The sequence below is a fragment of the Acinonyx jubatus genome, chromosome B3 (genome assembly GCF_027475565.1).
Source record: "Acinonyx jubatus isolate Ajub_Pintada_27869175 chromosome B3, VMU_Ajub_asm_v1.0, whole genome shotgun sequence".
NCBI lineage: Eukaryota > Metazoa > Chordata > Mammalia > Carnivora > Felidae > Acinonyx > Acinonyx jubatus.
Genome location: NC_069386.1, coordinates 130262783 through 130283425, shown reverse-complemented (window position 1 = coordinate 130283425; position 20643 = coordinate 130262783). Strand labels below are relative to the sequence as shown.

At 46.9% G+C, this 20643-nt stretch overlaps 1 protein-coding gene across 5 annotated transcripts in view; it reads left to right on the top strand.

Annotated features, from left to right (window-relative positions):
* Positions 1–20643, top strand: part of FOXN3 (forkhead box N3) — a 398278-nt gene that overhangs the window by 270865 nt on the left and 106770 nt on the right. For all 5 annotated transcript variants that reach the window (XM_053224816.1, XM_027066388.2, XM_053224817.1 and 2 more), the window contains one exon: positions 10551–10615. In XM_053224816.1, coding sequence (XP_053080791.1) covers positions 10551–10615 — 65 coding nt within the window. The remainder of the gene's footprint in view (positions 1–10550; positions 10616–20643) is intronic.

Below are 20643 nucleotides of genomic sequence, written 5' to 3'. Positions count from 1 at the left end.
ATCTCCAGAACTTTTTCATCTTCCCGAGCTGAAACTCTGTACCCATTTAAACAGCAGCTCCCCGGGGCGCCTGGGTGGCCCAGTCGGTTAAGCATCCGACTTCAGCCAGGTCACGATCTCGCGGTCCGTGAGTTCGAGCCCCGCGTCAGGCTCTGGGCTGATGGCTCAGAGCCTCGAGCCTGTTTCCGATTCTGTGTCTCCCTCCCCCGTTCATGCTCTGTCTCTCTCTGTCCCAAAAATAAATAAACGTTGAAAAAAAAATTAAAAAAAAAAAAAACAAAAACAGCAGCTCCCCAGTCTCACCCTGGCAACCACCATTCTCCTTTCTGTCCTTTGGGATTTTGACTACTCTAGGTACCGCATCTGAGTGGGATCCTACAGTCTTTGTCATATTGCGACTGGTGTATTTCGCTTAGGTCAATGTCCTCACGGTTCACCTGTGTCACGCATGTGTCAAAATGTCCCTCTTCTAAGGCTGGGTCCCACCGTGTGTATATACCATGATCTTTGTCCCTTCCTCCGTTTGTAGACATTTGGGTGGCTTCCATTTTTTGCCTATTGTGAATAGTGCCGCTATAAAACAAGGGTGCACAATGATCTCTTTTGAGTTCTTGCTTTCAGTTCTTATTTTGTGTACGTCTAGAAGAGGAACTACTGGATCCTATGGTAATTTTTTGAGGAACCTCCATACTGTTTTCCATAGTGACTGCACCGTTTTAAGGGAATATTTCAGTTATTTACCTCTTCCCGTGTGTGTGTGCGTCTTGCCTTTCCTCTGCGAGTTTTGCAAATGTAGTCTTCCTCCCTTCTGCTCAGTTTATATCCTCTGAACCAGATTAGTTAAAATCTGGCCCCATGGGCAAGTTTGAGTTAATGCTACGATAGGCTGGGTGGGCCACACCTGCACAGGTGGCCCAGACTGGGGAGCTATTGGCTATCTCCCATCCATCCACTTTTAGAAAGCAAAGTGTATCCCATTGGCCGCCCTGGCAGATGTCTCCTGGGAAGTCCCAAGCTGCTCCAAAGATTGAGCTAGAACCAAACTGGCCCTAGACTTGTAGCTCTTGGAACAGCTGCTCAGCCTTCCTCAACTCCACCATGTTAATTGTGATTAGTAGGTTCATTTGCATCTAAAAGGAGTTGTTTTCTTATCAGCACCATTGAGTTGGGAACCAGTGTGCTCCATTTATATAGAGTGGCCCATTTTAACCAGGCCCATTAAGCAGTAAAAGTAAATGTGGGTGTTTTACAAATGCAAATATATCATGCAAATAATGTACTTTATGCTGAATGATGCCTTGGTTTTCATATGTAAAATTAGAAACTGTGTAGCGCGGAGATAATGATAAACACCTTTGCATCTGTTCATGAAATGTATCATGAGCTGTATGCATCTGAAATTGTAGCTGGGGTTTCAAGCAGTATTTCTCCAGTATCCTCAAACATGCATTCCATATTATCAGAAATATACATGTACTTATCTAGTTATTTATATATTCCTAAGTAATCAAGAAATCACAGAAAAGAGTAATCTAAATTACCTAACCTATTACTTACCGTCAGTGATGAGATTTTTAATTTTGTTTCCATTTTTAAAGATTTTTAAGTTTTTATCTGAGCTGATGATAGTGGAGGAAGAAATGTTACTATACAGGCTAGTTCCTTTGTAAGAGACTTAATTGTGTTCATAAGAGATTTTTAAAAAATCCTTAGTGTTTGAAGTAATTCTCTTTGATGACCTACAGTAGCATTTCTGTTGTTTTATAAAATTCACCAAGTAGAATAATGGTGCCCATGTTCTGTATACATCAAACTTGGCCACATTCGAGGAGGGAAGTCACCTTCAGTCTCTGCCCACATGGGGTTTCTGCTCTTTGGAAGTCAAGACACAGACCTATGGAAAGTGAATTAAAGGTGTAAAAAGATGTCAGATCAGAAAATACGGCAGAATATGATCAATTCCCAATTGGCTGTACGGGGAGTAATTACTAGACCAGTTCAGAGTAGGGGAGAGGTCCCAGGGTGGCAGTGACCAGGAACATTCTCCCTGGGATCTGTGATTTGAGTTGAGCCATAAAGGACAGATTTGGACCTGAACAAGAGAGGAGAACAAAGGAAGAGGACATTTCAGGCAGGGGGAAACAGAATTGGCTTGAATGGGCCTTGGAAGTATATGGGGTCCATGCGTCTTCTGGAAACCTGCTCAGGTGGCATACTGGGGAACAGGGGGAACACGCTGGGGAAGATCAAGGCTTCTGACGGGCAGAGAACCTATTGGCCTTGATTCTGCCCTGCAAGCGACTGGTTTTCACACAGTTTTGTAATCACCAAACTCTTCAAGTGAGAAATTATGTGGAAAGTCAGTATATTAAAGACACGTGAAAAATCACATGCTCTGTTGACATTGGAGCAGGACCTCACTAGGCACCCATTCCCCCATCCCCACCGTTGGACACCTCCCGAGGGCCTACTGAGGAGCAGTCGGCAAAGCAAGGGCAGAGCACATGAAGACGCTGTGCTTGGAGAAGGCTGCTAAGGTGTTAGGGCGGCCTGGGATTGGGGGGGTATTGTTGGGGCACTGGTGAGAACACCTGCATGTGGTTTGACCCAGTAGAGCAGAAACACAAGAGACCTTGGAAGGAAAGGGTTGGCAGCAGTGGGTGACAGTATGGGAGAGGAAGGTGTTGGACACTCCAGAATTTTGAACTTGAGCATGTTGCGGGTGATCACCAAAGGATGAAAAATTTTTTTTCATTTTTGTGAGGAATGCTGAGTTACATTGTAAACATTGGATAGGTGTCAGCTCAGACACCCAGCAGGTGTCTCAGTGTTGCAGGAAGTGAGTGTACCATGGGGAAAGAGAGCCAGCCATAGCCATGGACACTGTTGTGGGTTGAGTCGTCTACCACCCCCTCCCGTTCTATGTTGATGTCCTAACAGTAATACATTAGAATATGACCTTATTTGGAAATAAGGCCATTGCAGAAGTAACTAGTGAAGATGAGGTCATACTGAAGTAGATGGACCCCTAAGCGAATATGAAAAGGGGGAAATTTGGACACGGATGAGCACACACTCGGAGAATGCCATGTAAACACGAAAGGAGAGACAGGGCGGTGCATATGTAAGCCAAGGAATGCCGAAGATTGCCGTCAACCCGCGGAAACTCAGGGAGAGGCATGGAACAGATTCTCGCTTACAGCCCTTAGAAGGAACCAACATTGACTGTGGACTCCGAGCCTCCAGAATTGTGAGACAAGAACTTTCTGTTGTTTAAGCCACTCATCTGTGGTATTTTGTTATGGCGGCCCTAGAGGACTCACAGAAACATGAGAAACCCAGGGCAGTGTGGAAGTGCCCATGGGGACGACCAAGGAGGCAGAGGCGGAAAGCCCAACCCTTTTCTTTATGCGATCGGTGGGGTGACAGCCAAGGGTCATGTCAGGGCACAGCCAGAGATAACGTTCCACGGTCTGGAGAGAAGGTCAGCTGGAGATGCAGAATTGGAAAAGCTAGATTTTCCATGCGTCCATGAACTCTTCTAGGAAAGAAATAGGAGGAGAAAAGAGAGAGGGCTAACATTCTTGGAATGCCCATAATTATGGGGTCCAGGCTGGACAGAGCTCACGGGACATAGAGTAAAGAAAGTGGGATGAGGAGAACCAGGCCAGAAGGGTGTTTGAGGTTAAAATTGGAAAGGATTTTAAAGGGATAATGTCTAAGTAATTAAATAGGTAATGTCAAAAGTCATAGAGTTTATGTAATCAGGAAAATAAAGGCAAGCTTCTCTTGTGAGCGCATGGAGGAGGGGAGGGAGGCTGTCATGCCATCAAGGGCCCTTTGCTCGACGTGAGAGGAGTGTGGCCAGTCCTTGGAGACAGCGATGTGCTGGGGTCAAGGCTGGGCACGCATGCCAGCTGGGGGCTTTGTTAGCGCACGGCAGAGCTATGAAAGCTGAGGAGAGAGTCTGGATACTAGTTGAAGTTTGATGATGGGTGCGATAAGAAGTTACTAGCCCTCAGACGGGGGAGGCGAGTGGAGACAAAGGGTCCAAGGGGTAGTAGAGGGAGGATAGGTTCCAGAGGAAAAGAGGCCAGTAGGATGCCACTTTGCAAGGAAGAAGGTACAGACACAGGTAGAAATAACGGAGCCTGAGTGAGCTTATGCAAAATGGCTTTGGTTTTAGAAAAGAGGAGGTGACATTACCTGATGGAGGTGTGGAGAGGGAGGTCTGGGATTTGGCAAGTGGGAGAAGATTGGGGCCAGCCTAGCTGGGTTGCTGACCACCAAGCCAGTGGTCCTCACCTGGAGGCAGTTTGATATCCCAGTGGTGGCAGTATCTGGAGATAACTATAGTTGTTACAACAGGGGAAGGGTTGCTAATGGTATCTACTGGGTCGAGACCGGGAAGGCTGCCCAAGTTCCCAAAATGCACAGGACAAGCCCCCATGACAAAGAGCTCTCCCGCCCCAGATGTCAGAGCAAAGTGAAGAAACCCTGGGGAGTTCCACAGTGGTTCCCCCTCCCTGGGGAGGTTCTCAGACGTGTCCAAGGAGGGAAGCCTTCAACTTCACAGTGTGCTGGGTGGACCGTTTTGAAACATTGACCATCGCTCTTACTCCAGGCCCCTCTGTCCGGTTCTCATGGCCGTTGCAACCCCCAGCACATCCAGGGCCTTGGCTGTGATGAGCACCCAAGAACTCTTTTGCGACATGATCCAGTTGGAGGCAGGATGTGTCTCTAGTTTTCACACTCGGCTAAGGTAACAAAGCGACTGCGTTTCTTCCCGTGGTCCGTATTTTGCCCTCAGGGTGATCTTGCCATGCTCTCCGTTGTAGCTTTTGTGGTCACGGATCGTTTTTGTCTAAGTGCTTCAGAAATGCCTTCCCGAAAATTGGCCAGTGCTGGTCTGTGTCCACCTGACCCGGGAAGGTCACTGTGGCGGCCGCACTCGCCAGTTTGGGTCTGCGCAGGTTTCGGTGCGGAGTTCTCTCTTTTTATTTCAGCTTGCTTTATTTAGAGTAGGTGGCATCTCCGAAGCTGCTTCTCACAACCTATTGAGTTTTAGAAACTGTTGGTGGCTACTTGGGGCTGAGGAACATTTGCAATGAGCTAAGCATCCAGAAAGGAAAGAGGAAGATGAAGGTGTGGCTGCCTCATCTGTTCCAGGAATGAAGAGCCAAACTGGGAAAGTGCGCGAGACGGAGGGGAAGTGGTGGCACCGAGCACGTCACTTAAGTTCTCCGAACCTAATCGTGGGTCGTCAGGATCACTGCCGGGATTCTTGCGGCGTACTGAGCATCCGTTGTTGCGTTTCATTCCCCGACACTACGTGCTGTCATTGCCTCCAGGTTGCGGGCATGGAGTTGAGACTTGGCCAAGTTGAAAGGCATTCAGGCTCTGTTTTGCACAGACTCCTGAGTCCAGATCTTGTGCTGTCCCCACCACACCGTGGACGGAACCAGGCAGCCACTGAGATCCCTTTGAACGCCCTCATGCCCTGTTTTATCTGGAAGGTTATAAAAGTATCAAGAGTGTCCCCGAGAATTCTGAATGTTCGTCTCTGCGCTTTAGTGGTGCTTCTCAAATTGTGAGCGATACTTTATGAAACTTGATCCCTTCTTACGTGTGTTTCTGTCCAGCCTGCTCTGATTTCTTCATCCCGAACTTCAGTGACTGGCGTCTTTCACCCAAGGAGTTTGTGGTCGTATGTGTTATAGGTCACATTTGTTTTTCTGTTATTTCCTGGTAATGAGCCTACAGTTAGAGTTAAAACACTAGACTTTCAAGTATGGGGTTGGAGGGGGTGGGGGGGGGATTTCCCCATTATTCCAAGTGCTTCCAGTGTTTGATTTCTGGGTAAACACAGTCTGGTGGTAGACGTCACACGTCCAAAGGGATGGCCTTCACATTTTGATTCCGGTGCTAAGAATATGACTGGAGGCTGTTGAGTTGCCTCCAAGTATTAGGCAGGCTCTGGCCTCCGTAAATACTAGATCCGGACAGGCTGGTCTCACTATATCCATTTCCTTGTCCTTAGTTTGGGTTTTCTGCTTTTTAGTGTGCTGTGGACCTTTCTAGCAGAGCTGCTACCTGTTCCTCCACAGACACAGCACATAGGTTGGTCCTTCGCCGCCTAAAACCCTTTAGACTTTGAGTTCTTTCTTCTGGTGTCTATCTTGCACTTCTTCCTTCACTCGTTGGCTGTCTCTCCATCATTTTAGGTTTAAAAAGTTTAACTGTATTAATATATATATAACATTAAATATTACCATCTTAACTTTTTTTCAGTGCACAGTAGTGTTAAGTACATTGACGTTGTGTAACCAATCTCTAGAATTCTTTTCATTCAGCTTAGGGCACTGCAATTCTATGCCCATTAAATGATTCTTTTTTTGAAAAAAATTTTTGGATTTCGTGTATTTTTGATAGAACACAAGGCGGGGAGGAGAAGAGAGAGGGAGACAGAATCTGGAGCAGGCTCCAGGCTCTGAGCTGTCAGCACAGAGCCCGACGCGGGACTTGAACTCACAAACCGTGAGATTGTTACCTAAGCTGAAGTTGGACGCTCAACCTACTGAGCCACCCAGGCGCCCAAGATTCATTCATTCATTCATTCATTCATTCATTCATTCGTTGAGAGACAGAGAGAGATGGAGCACAAGTGGGGGATGGGCAGAGAGAGGAGACACAGAATCTGAAGCAGGCTCCAGGCTCTGAGCTGTCAGCACAGAGCCCGACGCGGGGCTCGAACCCACAGACCATGAGATCATGACCCGAGTTGAAGCGGGTTGCCCAACCGACTAAACCACCCAGCCTCCCCCTCCCCCTTCGCCTCCCCTCGGCCCCTGGAAGCCTGCGTTCAGCTTTCTGTCTCTATGAATTTGACCACTGTAGTCTAGTACAGTATTTGTCCCTGTGTGTCTGGCTTGTTTCAATAGTATGATGTCCTTGAGGTTCACCTCAAGGTGTAGTATCCTCTTGTGGTGGTGATGGTATCCTGTTCTCTCTTTTACGGACCAACAGTTCACATTTGGTAGCTGAGTTCTTAGAAAAAAGTACTTTTCTTCATTTGCTTTTCATTACCCTCACAGAAAGTCCAGACCAGTGTGTGGGTCTTGGTTAGTTACAGTTGTCTGGGTCTCATGGCGATGGAGGCTCACGAGAGGAGGGAAAACCCATGCCAGATCGCATCATTATGCCAAGAGCCACCTTACGGCTATACAACCTGTTAACCCACGGTGTCCCCTGGGGAGTTCAAAGTAATGCAGCTTCGATTGTACAGCACTTTCTGAGGGCTAAGACTCAGCAGCCGCTGGGTCTGCTGTTCGAGATGGTATCATCCCTCCCTTGGGATTTTTGCTGGCTCAGCTCTGATCTTAATGACCATCCGGATCAATGTGCTCAAATGCCAGGTCACACACTGCCTTTCTGGCAGACAAGGCCCTCTTCACCTGTTGGTCAGTTTCCTTTGTCGCAAGTGGGTTTGTCGTGTAGCGCTGAAGGTCATGGAATTTTGCTGGAGCGTTATTGAAATGAGACATTGGTGGACCCCGTGTTGTTGTGTCTGCTAATTACGAGCTCACATGTCTTTCACATACGGTGAGCCCGATTGCTTTTTCTAGCCTGGAATTTTGCCTTGAGATTGTTTTTGTTTGTACGTTTGTTTGTTTCAAGTTTTCATTTAAATTCCAGTTAACATATAGTTATACATAATATTAGTTTCAGGGGTAGAATTTAGCGATTCATCACTTAACGTGTAAACCCCAGTGCTCGTCACAAGTGCCCTCCTTAAGACACATCACCCATCTAGCCCATCTCCAACCCACCTCCCTCCTTCAACCCTCAGGGTATTCTCTATAGTTAAAAGTCTCTTAGGGTTTGCCTCTCTCTCTCTCTCTGAGGGACCATCCAAAAGAAGCGTGTAGATTCTCTGGCTAGCGAGGTCCAACGCTTCGCAATTAACATGACAGGAACCAGCTTTACTTGAGCTAGAAAGAGACCATAGGTGAATTCATCACTGACAGTGGGAGCCAGGTAAGAGCAGGTGGGTGGGCCAGTCCCGAATCTCTCTCCACGCCTGGAGTACTGATTACGTGGGCAGTGGTGCAAAACTGCCAGAATAGTGATCGGTGACTTAGGTACGTTAAAAGGATGCTGTAGAAATTGCTGAGTAGATTTCTATCATACAGAGAATTTTCCTTATCTTAAACCATTAGATTTACTCGACCTCGGTTCCCCACATTTACTCCATTCCTGGCGTCTAGTCAGTTTTCCGCCAAATCAAGGTCAGGATAAAGAGGAGATTTGGGTGGAAGTAAGCTGGATATTCAGGCTCCTGCGGTAATACTCAATTACTGAATGCTCTCAAAGCACCAGCTCCTCTATAATGAAGTCCTCAGTTTTTAAATATCTTTAGAAGTCAGGTGATTCAGGATCGGCAACAGCCAGCTTGCTGTTTCCTGCTTTCTTGTAAAAATAAGATGGTAAAATTCCAAGGAGCTGGCTGGAGTTGCTAAAAGATAATCTTGAGCGTTTTAATGCACGTTATTTTTCATGCATCTTTGAGCCTTAAAGGCCTCCACAAAATAGGACAGGAATCAGACGAAAGAGAAATCAGCTTGCCATGATCCTGCAGCCCCGAGACCCCGCCAGATCTGGTGTCCTGTGTGTCAGCCTGGCCATCCAGAGGCCACAACGGCCAGAGCTTAGAGGGCTGCCGGAAAAGCCATAGGTTCGGTGCATTAATCTTGCTTCCTACTCTGAGTATAGTCAACCCCAAACAAAACCAAACCCTTACATCAGGGTTCGTAAGTGCGTGTTTTCCAGCACGTTTGACATTATTTTGATGTTTAACCGTGTTTTTATGTGCTGTGGCGCTTTTCTGCCTCCCTCTCCGCCCCTCACCAATCACGTAACGCGTCCCTATACCTACCTGCTGTGCTGTGACGTCTCTGGTAATGAAATTTTGGTCAACAGAATGTGTCACTGGGGTTGCTCCTTGTTAACAGTATTGATTGCCATCCTGTTAGTACCAGAGACCCTGGCTGATTGGTAAAGTGTTCGTTACATAGCCCCTCAGATGTCTTACTATGTGTGCACATGTCCACTGAACTTAAAAATCTGTTACCAGACCAACTTCTCCCTTTTGTGCTGTGATCGACAGCGCATTAACCAGTATCATGTGCCGTGGACTATTTTAGTGAAGGTAATTTATACTGCCTCCTGCGTTGGATATAGTAACGTTTTTGACTAAGTGCTTTCTAACAGTAATCTAAACCGATCCTTGATTTAGAATAACCTACTTCCCACTCTAAGGATATTTTACTAAGACTGGCTTGATTCTAAAGTTTCTCGCTGGGTGTCTTAAAACCGTGAAAACGCTCATCTATAAACGTAGTAAAGTGTCTTTGTATATACTGATCTTCCTTATTTTCTTGCCTCTCCTCTTACCAGACTGTGGGCGGTAGCTCGTCTACAAAATGTTTTATAGGCTACGGAGTGCAACACTGTAAGCCAAGAAATTGAAAACAGGATACGAAACGAGGGGATGGGGGAGGGAGGGAGGCCATCACAGCTCTTTCTGTAATGTTAAGGATTTGGTGAGGATAAAGGCCGAGGAAGGCAAGGTCGCATTTCTCACAGGCAGGTGCCACTAGGAAGTGACAGAAAACCCACTTGGTCCCGGCAGACACAGATCGAAGTTCTGCCACGTAAATTCATAAAATTAGGAATAAATTAGCAACCATTCTGAAGTGACAAGTTGTGACGTTGAACTGTGTGAATTTGCCATGTCGTTTACCCGCAAGTGATTTCAGTGCCCAAGAGGGAGAAGGGTCAGGACAGTAACTGGCATACCCACGCAGACAGGTTCTGCCCTGTGAAATACGAAGCCCATTCAACTGAAACCTCATGTTTTTTTTTTAATTTCTTTTTTATTTATTTTATTTTATTTTTTTAAACGTCTGTTCATTTTTAGGAGAGTGCAAGGTGGGGGGAGGGGTCCGGAGAGGGGGACAGAGGATCTGAAGTGGACTCTGCACTGGCAGGCAGCCAGCAGCCAGCCCGGTGCCGGGCTCGAACTCATGACCCGCGAGATCATGACCTGAGCTGAGGTCAGATGCTCAACTGAATGAGCCACCCGGGTGCTACCCAAACCTCACGGTTTTTAAAGATGCATTTCCATGGGGCGCCTGGGTGGCTCGGTCAGTTAAGCATCCAACTTCGGCTCAAGTCATGATCTCACAGTTCATGGGTTCGAGTCCTGTGTCGGGCTCTGTGTTGACAGCTTAGAGCCCGGAGCCTGCTTCGGATTCTGTGTTTCCCTCTCTCTCCCTGTCCAGTCTCAGCTCATGCTCTGTCTCTCTTTCAAAAAAAAAAAAGGGCAACGAATAAATGTTTTTAAAAAAAATTAGAGATGTATTTCCAGAGGGTGAGGGTGTAAATAATGCATCAGTGGGAAAGCATGACTTCTAGGTGATACATTTGGAGAGGTGGTTGTTCCGAGTGTGAATGAGCCCATGCTCACACTGGCTTCTCTTGTGTTTCAGCACATCAGGTCCACCCATCTGGCCGGGCAGTACCTTCTTCAAGAGAAATGGAGCCCTTCTGCAAGGTAGGTGTCTAGGAGCGGCCCTCCCCACCCCCTCGCTCTACGCCCTTGCGCTGGGTAGCAGGTGGGAGAGCGCTGTCCTCTTAAGGAGCGGGCACTGTCTGAAGAAGTGTGACTGCTGTGCGTTGGGGCTCTTTGTCCCGTCTCTTTATTTCTTCCTGCTCACGTCTCCTGGTTGCTATGAATTGTTATTCCGAATCTGGGACTGGTTCTTTGGTTTGTCACCGCTGGTCATATTCCAGAAGCGTCCGGCTTGCTTTGGTGAAACTGGAATCATGTGGCAGTCAGGATATGACAGTAGCATAAATGGAGCTGGTTAAAGACAAAACGGAACAAAACAAAACAAAAACCCTATTATGTATTTTCAGTGCTTGGGTCAACGAGGAATGTTGGGGGGGTTCTGGCACTTTGGTTATTGTGGTGGTTCCACTCGTTCCTTGCTGTCCCCTAACATCCGCGTGTGCCTGGAAGGTTGGTTGCCTGTGGTTTGTTCCGAGGCTCGGAGGTGAGCCACCCCTCTCCTGTCCCGACGACTGTCCTTTGTAGGGGGACATCCTTTCTGTTGTCCAGCCCACCCTTCGCTGCTGCTTTGCCATCAGTCCTCCCCAGCGTGCTCAAAGAATTCCAACTGCCGTTCATCTCTACTTTTGCTATTAAGTTTCTTTTGAAACGGCCAAATAAAGTTGAAGAATAAATGGTTAAAAGTAGCCAGAAGAGGGGCGCCTGAGTGGCTTAGTCAGTTAAGCCTCCAACTTCGGCTCAGGTCATGATCTCGCGGTTCCTGAGTTCGAGCCCCGCGTCGGGCTCTGTGCTGACAGCTCAGAGCCTGGAGGCTGCTTCAGATTCTGTGTCTCCCTCTTTCTTTGCCCCTCCCCTGCTTGTGCTCTGTCTGTCTGTCTCTCAAAAATAAATAAACATTCAAAAAAAAGAATTAAAAGTAGCCATAAGATGCCTTCTGGATAATCCTGGGTTATCTCTGTTAGAGATGTCTGCTGTGCAAGTAAGCTGGAATCAGTTGGCTCCCAGGGCCCTCCCAGTTTCCTGTCCCCATTCACCTCGTCGGGCCGGGTAAGGGTCAGAGCGGCACGGCTGGCCAAAAGCAGATGAATCTGGTCATACCAAGAGCTTTAGAACTGGGCTGGATTGTACAGAATATTCCACACCTTTCCGTTGGTTTAGAGCTGGTTAGCCTCTTTTCCTTAAAAGTACATGCCGAGGGCTGGCCAGGCATGTGAAGGAGTAGAATATAATTGTGGCTGAGAAAAGGGACATTTATCTTCAGGTTTCCAGAGTAGCTCGAAGAGATGCCATCACATTTGTGTTGTTGTTTTATAGGCCATGCAATTGCATACTGCTTTTTAATAGCCTGTGAAATCAGGAACTGAAGGATTTCCTTGCCTTTTTGCTTGGTACGGGCGAAATTGAGGTGGGAAGTTTTGACTAATCCTAATTTTAATGACTGTTATAGATACCTTTAATATTTAAGGAAAAAAGGGAACTCCCTCTACTCTCAAAGATTAATACATAATTAAAAAAAATCTGTTCTCCCTTCAGATAGCAAAAATGGAAACCAATTATGATGAGCCTTTGGGAATTTTTTTCAAGTGAGTTTCAAAGTTATGTGCATGTTTATTTTTCCTCCAGATCTACAACAATAATACGAATATCATTCGAGTTTGGATTATTTTCAGGAGAGGGATTTTACTTGGCAAGCACATTTTCTTGTAGGATTTTTACTCATTAAGTTTCATATTAAGATTCGCTCTTAGGATATTAGTTTTTGGTTGTTTCTGTTGGGCAGAGACATGAAGAAAACATCAATGAGATTCTGAAGTTGAGTGATTTCACTATGAGATCCTATCTCATGGGTGTGGACATTTTTCCTCTTCCAGATAGGGTTTAAAATTCTAATTATTCTAAGTGTTGAAAATTACATTATTACAGATTTCAGATGCTTATTCAGTCCCCATCCAATTCCATGCAGCCCTCCTTTTTTGTTTTTGTTTTGTTTTTTTGTACATGTGAAAATCAGAAGACTCTTGGTTGGTTGGAGTTTGAGAGGATAGGCAAGGATTTGTTAAGTTTTTCCTGCGATATTTCTTTGCTGTGTATTATATTTGCTCTATCTATATATGGAGTTCAGGAGACACTTTTATTGTTGCTAAGATTTTTCAAACTATGTGCATGTTCTCCCTAATTAATATTTTCGTAGTCCTTTGGTGGGGTATGGTTCATCAAGAAATCGCTCATGCCCATGAGTGAACGTTTTACAATAAAAATATGGGTATATAAACAACGGAGCTGCCCAGTCATGCCAGTGGAATGTTTAGTTTAAAATCAAGTAGAAGGAGCACCTGGGTGGCTCAGTTGGTTAAGCAGCCGACTTTAGCTCAGGTCATGATGTCGCAGTTCCTGAGTTCGAGCCCCACATCGGGCTCTGTGCTGACAGGTCAGAGCCTGGAGCATGCTTCAGATTCTTGTGTCTCCCTCTCTCTCTGCTCCAATCCCGCTCGCACTCTGTCTCTCTCTCTCTCTCTCTCTCTCTCTCAAAAATAAGGAAACATTTAAATTTTTTTTTTTTTCAAAAATCAAGTAGAAGAAAACATACCGATTTATATACTCCCTTTCTCACCTTTATACATTTTCAAAACATGCACACATTCCTTCTTTTCCCTCTGTAGCAAGCAGGAGGACATTTTTTTCTAGATAATTAGCCTAGCCCACCCCAGCCGCAAACAGAACTGTCTGACCCGGGCTACCCGGGGGTCAGGGAGAACCTACTGTGCCCAGTGGCCCTGGGGTGGAAGGTAAGAGAACTTGGACGTGGCCGAAGAAGCTGATGTGTCTCGTCATTTGGAGGAGGGGGGCTTATTTTTGTCAGGACGGTGGGAGAGTAGGGGCTGTCAGTTCTTGGGAGAGTTGACACCTTGAACAAGACCTTGAAAAATAGTCTGTGTGTGTGGAAACAGAACAAAGGGCATTGCAAGAGGGGGCAGCAAGAGTCTGTAGGCAAGAGAGGGTGTGGCGATGGGGACGTTATGTGGCAGGTGCGGACAATGAGTGATTCACGGGCACTTTGGGATGATGACATCCCATGTTCTCAGCAGGATCTGCCTCAGAACGCCATGCTGCCCAGAGAGGGTATGGTAGCAGTTAAATCCTGAAGTCCACGGAACAATGTGGCATCATGGTTCCAGTGGGGAACCCATGTACGTAGTCAGATCGTTGTTTGGTTTGTTAGCTGTCTGGCAGAAACATAGCAGTTATTATTTTTTTTTTTTCTAGCATAAAACCAATTGTAAGAATTCACTGGAAGGAAGCACTCAGGGTCCTACTAGAGTGTGGCCTCTGTGTTTGGTTCTTGCAGAGTCACTGGCGAGAGGGCCTGCTGAATCATCTGGCAGTTTTGAGGATAATGGGGGAAGATTTGGTTTGGATTACACCAGGCATGGGTATTTAACATAATTGGCCATTTCATCAATTCACAGTATTTATTTTAAATGCCATTTAGGCTGCTAGAGACAATTTTAGGATGTTAGCAGTTTCAGGGACCAGAGAGCACTTCAGTTCTTGTACAATGGAAACCTAGCTGTGTGCCAGAAGGGGACAGACCCTTTGTTTAAAGGGGACCCAGGGCAGGTCCAAACAGATGAGTGTGGCTTATTCGGAGCCCTGCAGGAGTGACCAGCTGACAGGTGTCTCCAACTGTCCCCTCCGCATGTCTGCGTGTCTCTGTTACGGTCGGTGTGCGTTTGAAATGCATTTTTTTATTTTATTAGTTAATAACGTCTCATTTTTTTGTAATGAAGAGAGTAAAGCGGTCTACGTTTTTTTTTTTCTTCTCCAAACTCCCTTGCGCCTCCCCCCTCCCCCACACATACACATTCCATTCACCCATTAAACTTAAAATTGGGTTACTTTATTTAAACATCACCCTTGGATGGATTATTTTAATGAGGCAGTGATTCCTAGTTAAGCACATTCTTTACCCCTGGTCTAACGCTTCATCTGGTCCCTGGATGTTTTATCCCAGCACTACATACAGCATTGCCGTTCTCTTCTCTTCTTGCCTTCTTCTAAAAGTTCCTATGAGCCACGGTCATCTTGTCTTCCACTTCTGCCCTTTGGGTCTTTGTAGGGTCCGTAAGCAGTTTCGTTCAGAGACCAGCCTCGGCCTTCATAGCTCTGAGCTTGCTTACCATTCGGGACCACCTGCCTTTTATCTCTTCCTCTTCCTCTGAGCAGGTGTTTCCAGGGCCCCGCCCACTCTGGCGTCACACCACACACCCCAGCCCTCCTGGCAGATCTGCTGGAACGTGGACATCTCGCCCCGGCCATGCCCGCTTGCAACCCCCCCGCCGGCCTTCCCGGCCCTCCCTCCGCCTTCCTTCTCTCCCTCACTCCAGGGTTGGGCCACTAATTATTATTAAATCTGTTTCCTTAGGATGCAGCGGAAGAATTAAAATAAATTCCATAACACGCATAACAGATTTTTATTTCCATTCACTTCTGACAACCCACGGGATGAGCTAATGAAATGGAAGGAAGAGCTCCAGGGTGTTCTGAGTGCACGGAGCAGGTTGGTGCTGCTGTAGGCCCAAAAGCAGGTGGGGACAAAGGAAACTAGCTCTTTTGCTGTCCGATGCGTGCTGTTCCCGTGAGCGCACAGGTGTGCTCGCCCTTGGTCACACACGTCCCAGGTTGACTGTGACCATTGGATGACCTGCTCTGGGGAGTCCCGGGTTCCCAGGTTCCAGGTTGGCTTCAGGTGCCTCCTTTCCTGGGAGTTAATATCCTTGCACCTGCTCTCCACCGCCCTCACCTTCTGCTCCAGGCTCTGCTATGCATTGTTTCTGCTATGGTGCACGTCATACCTCACTTTGATCGTTTTTCCTGCTGCGAAAGGCTCAAGAGCAAGGGCTCTGTGTATCAGAAACAAGTTCCAGTGGGCAGACAACCGGATTACAAGCAAGGGGTCCCGGTTGTGGTCCCAGGTCTGCCACCTGGTGAACTTTCGGGCCAGCCACCGGGCATCCCTATGTTTTCACGTTCTTCCTTGTGAATGAAGGAGTGGACCTCAGTGGTGGCTGCGGTTTCCCGTGTAGTACCAGCTGTGTTCCGTTCTAGCAACTGGTTTCCTAAACGTGGGTCAAAATGGATTTGAGGCTTAGCTGTAGCTCGGTGGAAAACAGAGTGGTGCTTTCAGCCAGCTGTGTCTGCAGGTGGGTCCAAGGAGTGGCAGCCTGGCTGAAGATTCCAGACCTCGAGCAGGACAGCTCTGGGAGGTCTCGTGGATCTCAGGGAGGCAATAAGCGTGGAAATGAGCCCGGTCTTGGCTTCTTGCGTGACTGGCCAAACCTCTCTGGTGGTGGTGGTGGGGGGGGGTGATAACAATAGTGACGCTGGTGTCCTAGGGTTCTTGTGAGGATTCAAGACATTCACATTAGAAGGCATTTAGGACATGCTACATTCCCGGTCAGAGTTAGTTATTGGAACTTCCTGGGAAAATAGGAAACTAGGGCTGGAATCTCTGAATGTGATTGATTTCCCTGCGCTCTTTACCTTCCCTGCTAAAGTTTCCCTTGTTCCTTTGCTGGGTTAGTGATTCTCAGAACAGGGCCAAAGACGGGGGATGGCCCAGATCCTGCTGGATTTATAGATAGATGTAAACTGTTTGTTCATCCCTTTATCTCCGATTCCTTTCAAATAGGACTGCTTCCTTGCGAGGTCACCCAGTTCACACGCACGGAGCTTTACCCCTTGCTCTATAACTGTATGTACACGGCAGGTGCGTAGACAGCCACGTGCGAGAGCACGGATCTAGCATCGCGTCAACCCACGGTTGAGTTCCTCCCTCCCTGGGCACCAGGTGTTTGACCTTGGGCCTCAGTTTTGCCAGATGTGTTCCCCAGAACCTTTGCGGAGGTTAGAGGAGAATGTGAACCTGAAAACACAAGTCCAGACCAGGGCCTACCTGGCCCCTCACAAACGCTCTGTCACGGCAGAGGTTTATAAACTTCTGTTTCATTCCCAGGGTTTCTGATCATTCCTCCTGGCACATGTATTCAAGGTGAAAAGTTCCTATATACCTCAAAGGAGTGGACTCCTGAGCTCTCCTTTGCGTGGCTTTCCATTCTCGCTGCCAGCCCCCGTTTCCTTCCCTGTGGAACCAGGATGGCTCTGCGGGATCCCATCTCCACGCGGCCTCGGGCCTCCAGGCACTTCCGGTGCTTCTGTCCAGAAAGACCCTGGATGGGATCTCAGGGCCTTTGGGCTTCGCCTTGACCCTCCCCCACTCATCTCTGCCACATTTGATTGCAGCCCCTGGGCTGTTTGACTTCTTTCATCTAATCTGCTCGGCAAGCTGCCTCCTTTGTCCATTTTGCAAACCAGGGCATCCACCTAATGCATAAATCTCCTGACTCTTGTCCCCAGGCACGCCCGTTTTGGAAAAAATACAGTAATAACAGAAAGGGGGAGAGGAAAACCTGCCTACATTTCCCCCCAAGTCCTGAGCCTAATTGCCTTCTCTACTCTGTCAGCCTGCAGAGACCTTTGGGTTTTAGGAGGGGCCCCTTTCTCTTGGCATCATTTGTCTTGTTCCGCGCTGAGGTATCTGTAAAGGTATTTATGTAATCACAGTAATAAAGTCAGGACGCTGTTTTTGTTCACAGGTGAATTTAAAGACTCGCTGGCCACCTCTTTAGTCACTCATGTTCTGTGCGGTCACTGAGAACAGGCTCTTACGTTAGTGAAAAAATATAAGGAAATGCAGTTTCAAAAGAAGCCTCTGGTCAGTTCTGACGTCACTGTCTCCTGGGAATCCAGACTTGCCCCATCTGCACTTACTGCGACATTCCCAGTGTCTCCAGCCTGGCGTGGAATCTCAGAAAACATCCATAGCCTGGATGTTCCCTTCTCACTCGGACGTCAGCGGGTCTCTCTCCCACCGTCTAAGATTTTCACGGGAGCCCAGTGTTGCACCCTGAGGAAATGGTACCCTGTGGACAGAAATAGGGAAGTCAGAAGGAGTTGCCAGTTTGACCGGGGGACGTGGCATTGAGAGCTTCCTCTGGGACAGGCACCTGCCAAGCAGGGTCCGTGGGCTGGTCCTCCTGTTCCAGGGTGATGTCGCTAGGAGGGGACACAGGCTGGAGTTAGGAGAAGGGAGGTCAAGGCTAGGAAGGGAATGTTGAAATGCGTGAATCCACAAATGGCCACTGCAATTATGGGCACAGATGAGATCTTCAAAGGAGTACAGAATGAACTCCTTTCCAACATGGACATGTTAGAAAACGTGGATTTATGATAGAAAGCGGTGGTAGTGAAGACAACAACAACGACAGCAGAGAAGCAGCTTAGTCGGAAACTGGGGAAAGTCGCTGAAATGAAGGGCAAAGAGTTTCAGAAAGAGGGGACAGGCCGGAGCACCCGCAGACACAGAGAAGCCAGTGACGCTGTCAGCTCTGATGGCTACAGAGGCACAGGGCCTTCAGCGCACTGCCATTAGTCTACTGTCGGTCCCTAGGGACCTGTGTGTTCAGGACATTTTTGCATAAACGGAATCATATAAAATGTGACCTTTTGTGTCTGGCCATATATGTTCTTTACGTTATTCTTATATTAGCCTTATACATTAGGTATTCTTACTCCCATTTTGTAGATAGGAAAAGTAAAGCCCCAACAAATGTCCTGCTCGAGGTCACAGATCCAGGATCGGAAACCTAGACTCACCCTAGCTCATCTTTGGTCCGGTACGGGTTAAGTTGTTTTTGAAGTTTTTCACTTGAGATGCTGACCTGTTCTGCGTTGTGCTACAGACTGGGGCTGGGGACAATCCTGTTGTAATGGTCAAAAGCAGTTTATAATGACAAGACAGAGAGATGGAAATGAATCCTTCTGTTGTCTTTTATCATTCAAGGCATTGAGGTATTTCCTGTCTCTTTTGGTCCCCCCCCCCCCCCACAGGACTGTTGTAAACAGCTGACTTTAAGATCTTTTAAAGACTGTGGATAGAGAAAAAGGGAAATCCTGAAGTTAGTCATCCAAAGACTAATACAATGAGAGGAACTCACACCTTTACAGAATGAATATTTTGAGCCTATCTGGACTTTATAGTAGTAGATAGAGAGATACAGATATTTTTACACCAGTTGTAATCCATCAATAGGAATATATCCTTACAGTTTAAGTTTTGAGCACTAAAACTGTTTTTCTTATCTATTAAATTGTATCAGATTATAAAATATATAAAGATTACACAATTTTGGATCACATTGTACTGCAGAGCCTGCTTTTATCAAAGTGCTCAATCTTAAAATACAATTGGAAAAGTCATTCCCCTTGAAGTTCTGTTTAACTGCGCTTGGATGGAAGTCTAGAAATATTTTTATGCAATTGCCAAGAGGCTTGCGATGAAGAGTTTTTTAGAATGTACTCAGTGAGCTGTTCACATTACAGTTGCAGAAGTGCACTTAAAAGCATCTACCTGTAAACTTGCAGAGGTCAAGTTTGTGTTTTTGTTTGGTTCCCTCAGCGACCAGAAGGCGTGGCTGAGAACTCCAGGGTGTAGCGCTCACTGAGGAGCACATGATAGGTTGGGAATGTATGTGTGCATGCGTGTGTGTGCGCGCGCGCGCCTATGAGAGTGAATGCAGCCCCAGGCACTCAGGCTTTTACCTCCCCGTGTTGTGAGTCTGCAAGAATAAATTCTCCTGCCCTTCTTTTCTTTGGTGATTCTATCCCACCCAGCTCTCCAGTTGGCCTTTGCAAATGATGGCCTGAGGATAAAAGACCTCAGTTTTCAAATCAGCTGTGCCTGGATCCATTCCCTGCCTGGCTGCCTAATTGCTGCCTGACCTTGGACAAGTTATGTGAACTTCCTTGAGCTACAGCAAAATGCAAAAATACCAGTCCTGCAAGATTGGTATCATTGTGGGGATTAGCTGATGACAGTGTGTGTGACATCCCTGGAACTCTGTGGGAGCTCCTGTCACCACTGCTTTCACTCCAGGGGAGGCAGCCTGCCCGGGAGAGAAGAGTAGAGACCTTACAGCTGGCCAGTCTTGGGTACAGAGGCCAGCCTCTGCCATCCCCCAGCTGTGTGACCTCAAGCAGCTTGCCTCATGGGTTTGAGCCTTTCCTTCTTAGCGGGTCAATGGATAGCACTATTTCATGGGATTAAAAGATACTGTATGTACTGGGGCTGGGACAGTGCTTGGCAATAACTGAGTGTTTCATCAATAGAATTCATTATGCTTATGGATAGCATTTTTGCAATTTCCTAAGGGTTTCGATACCTTCCACCCCCAAATAGCAGTAACATAAACCCTTCCCCCAGTTGAAGTGACATTTTACCTTCAGGAGTATTTAAGACTGTTTCCAGTCTCTGTGAAGCTCCTGCTACATGAAGGCAAATACCCACGAGATACCTAATACCCGAAAGAGGAGTAGAACAGAGTTCTTACCAGCTGCTCTCACAGACACTTTGGGGTGATTGAGATCTTGCAGAAATGTGACCCAGAGAAAGGAGGTTCTTTGGGGATGAGTTAGAATGGCTTACGATCTGTACTCCTGTCTTTTTCCCCCTCTCAGTGTCTCTGATGGTGCCAGAGTACGAACTGTTTGCAAAGATGCATTTCAGAGGTGGGAGGGAAAGAAAGGAGAGACATACTTGCAGTGATCAAGAACCTTAGAAAATCATTTAAGGGATCATATTGAACTTGTCCCCCAGTTCATGGTGACCCTAGTACACATGGGTTGGCCCCGTCTGAGGCTGTGATTTTTTTTTTTTTTATGGGGCATATTTAGAATGATCTCATGCTGCTAATTTGACACAAATTGCATTCAGGTGTTAGTATACAGGTCTATGTATAGAACTGCTCTAACCTAGTGTCTTGGCTGTGGGTTCATTTTCCACAATGTGAGCAAGATGGTGAAGATGATCATAAGAGATGAGAAGGCCGCAACGTGTAGAAAGGCCAATTCTGTTTCTCATTTGCATGTACCGTATTTCTCAGACTCTTAGAGAC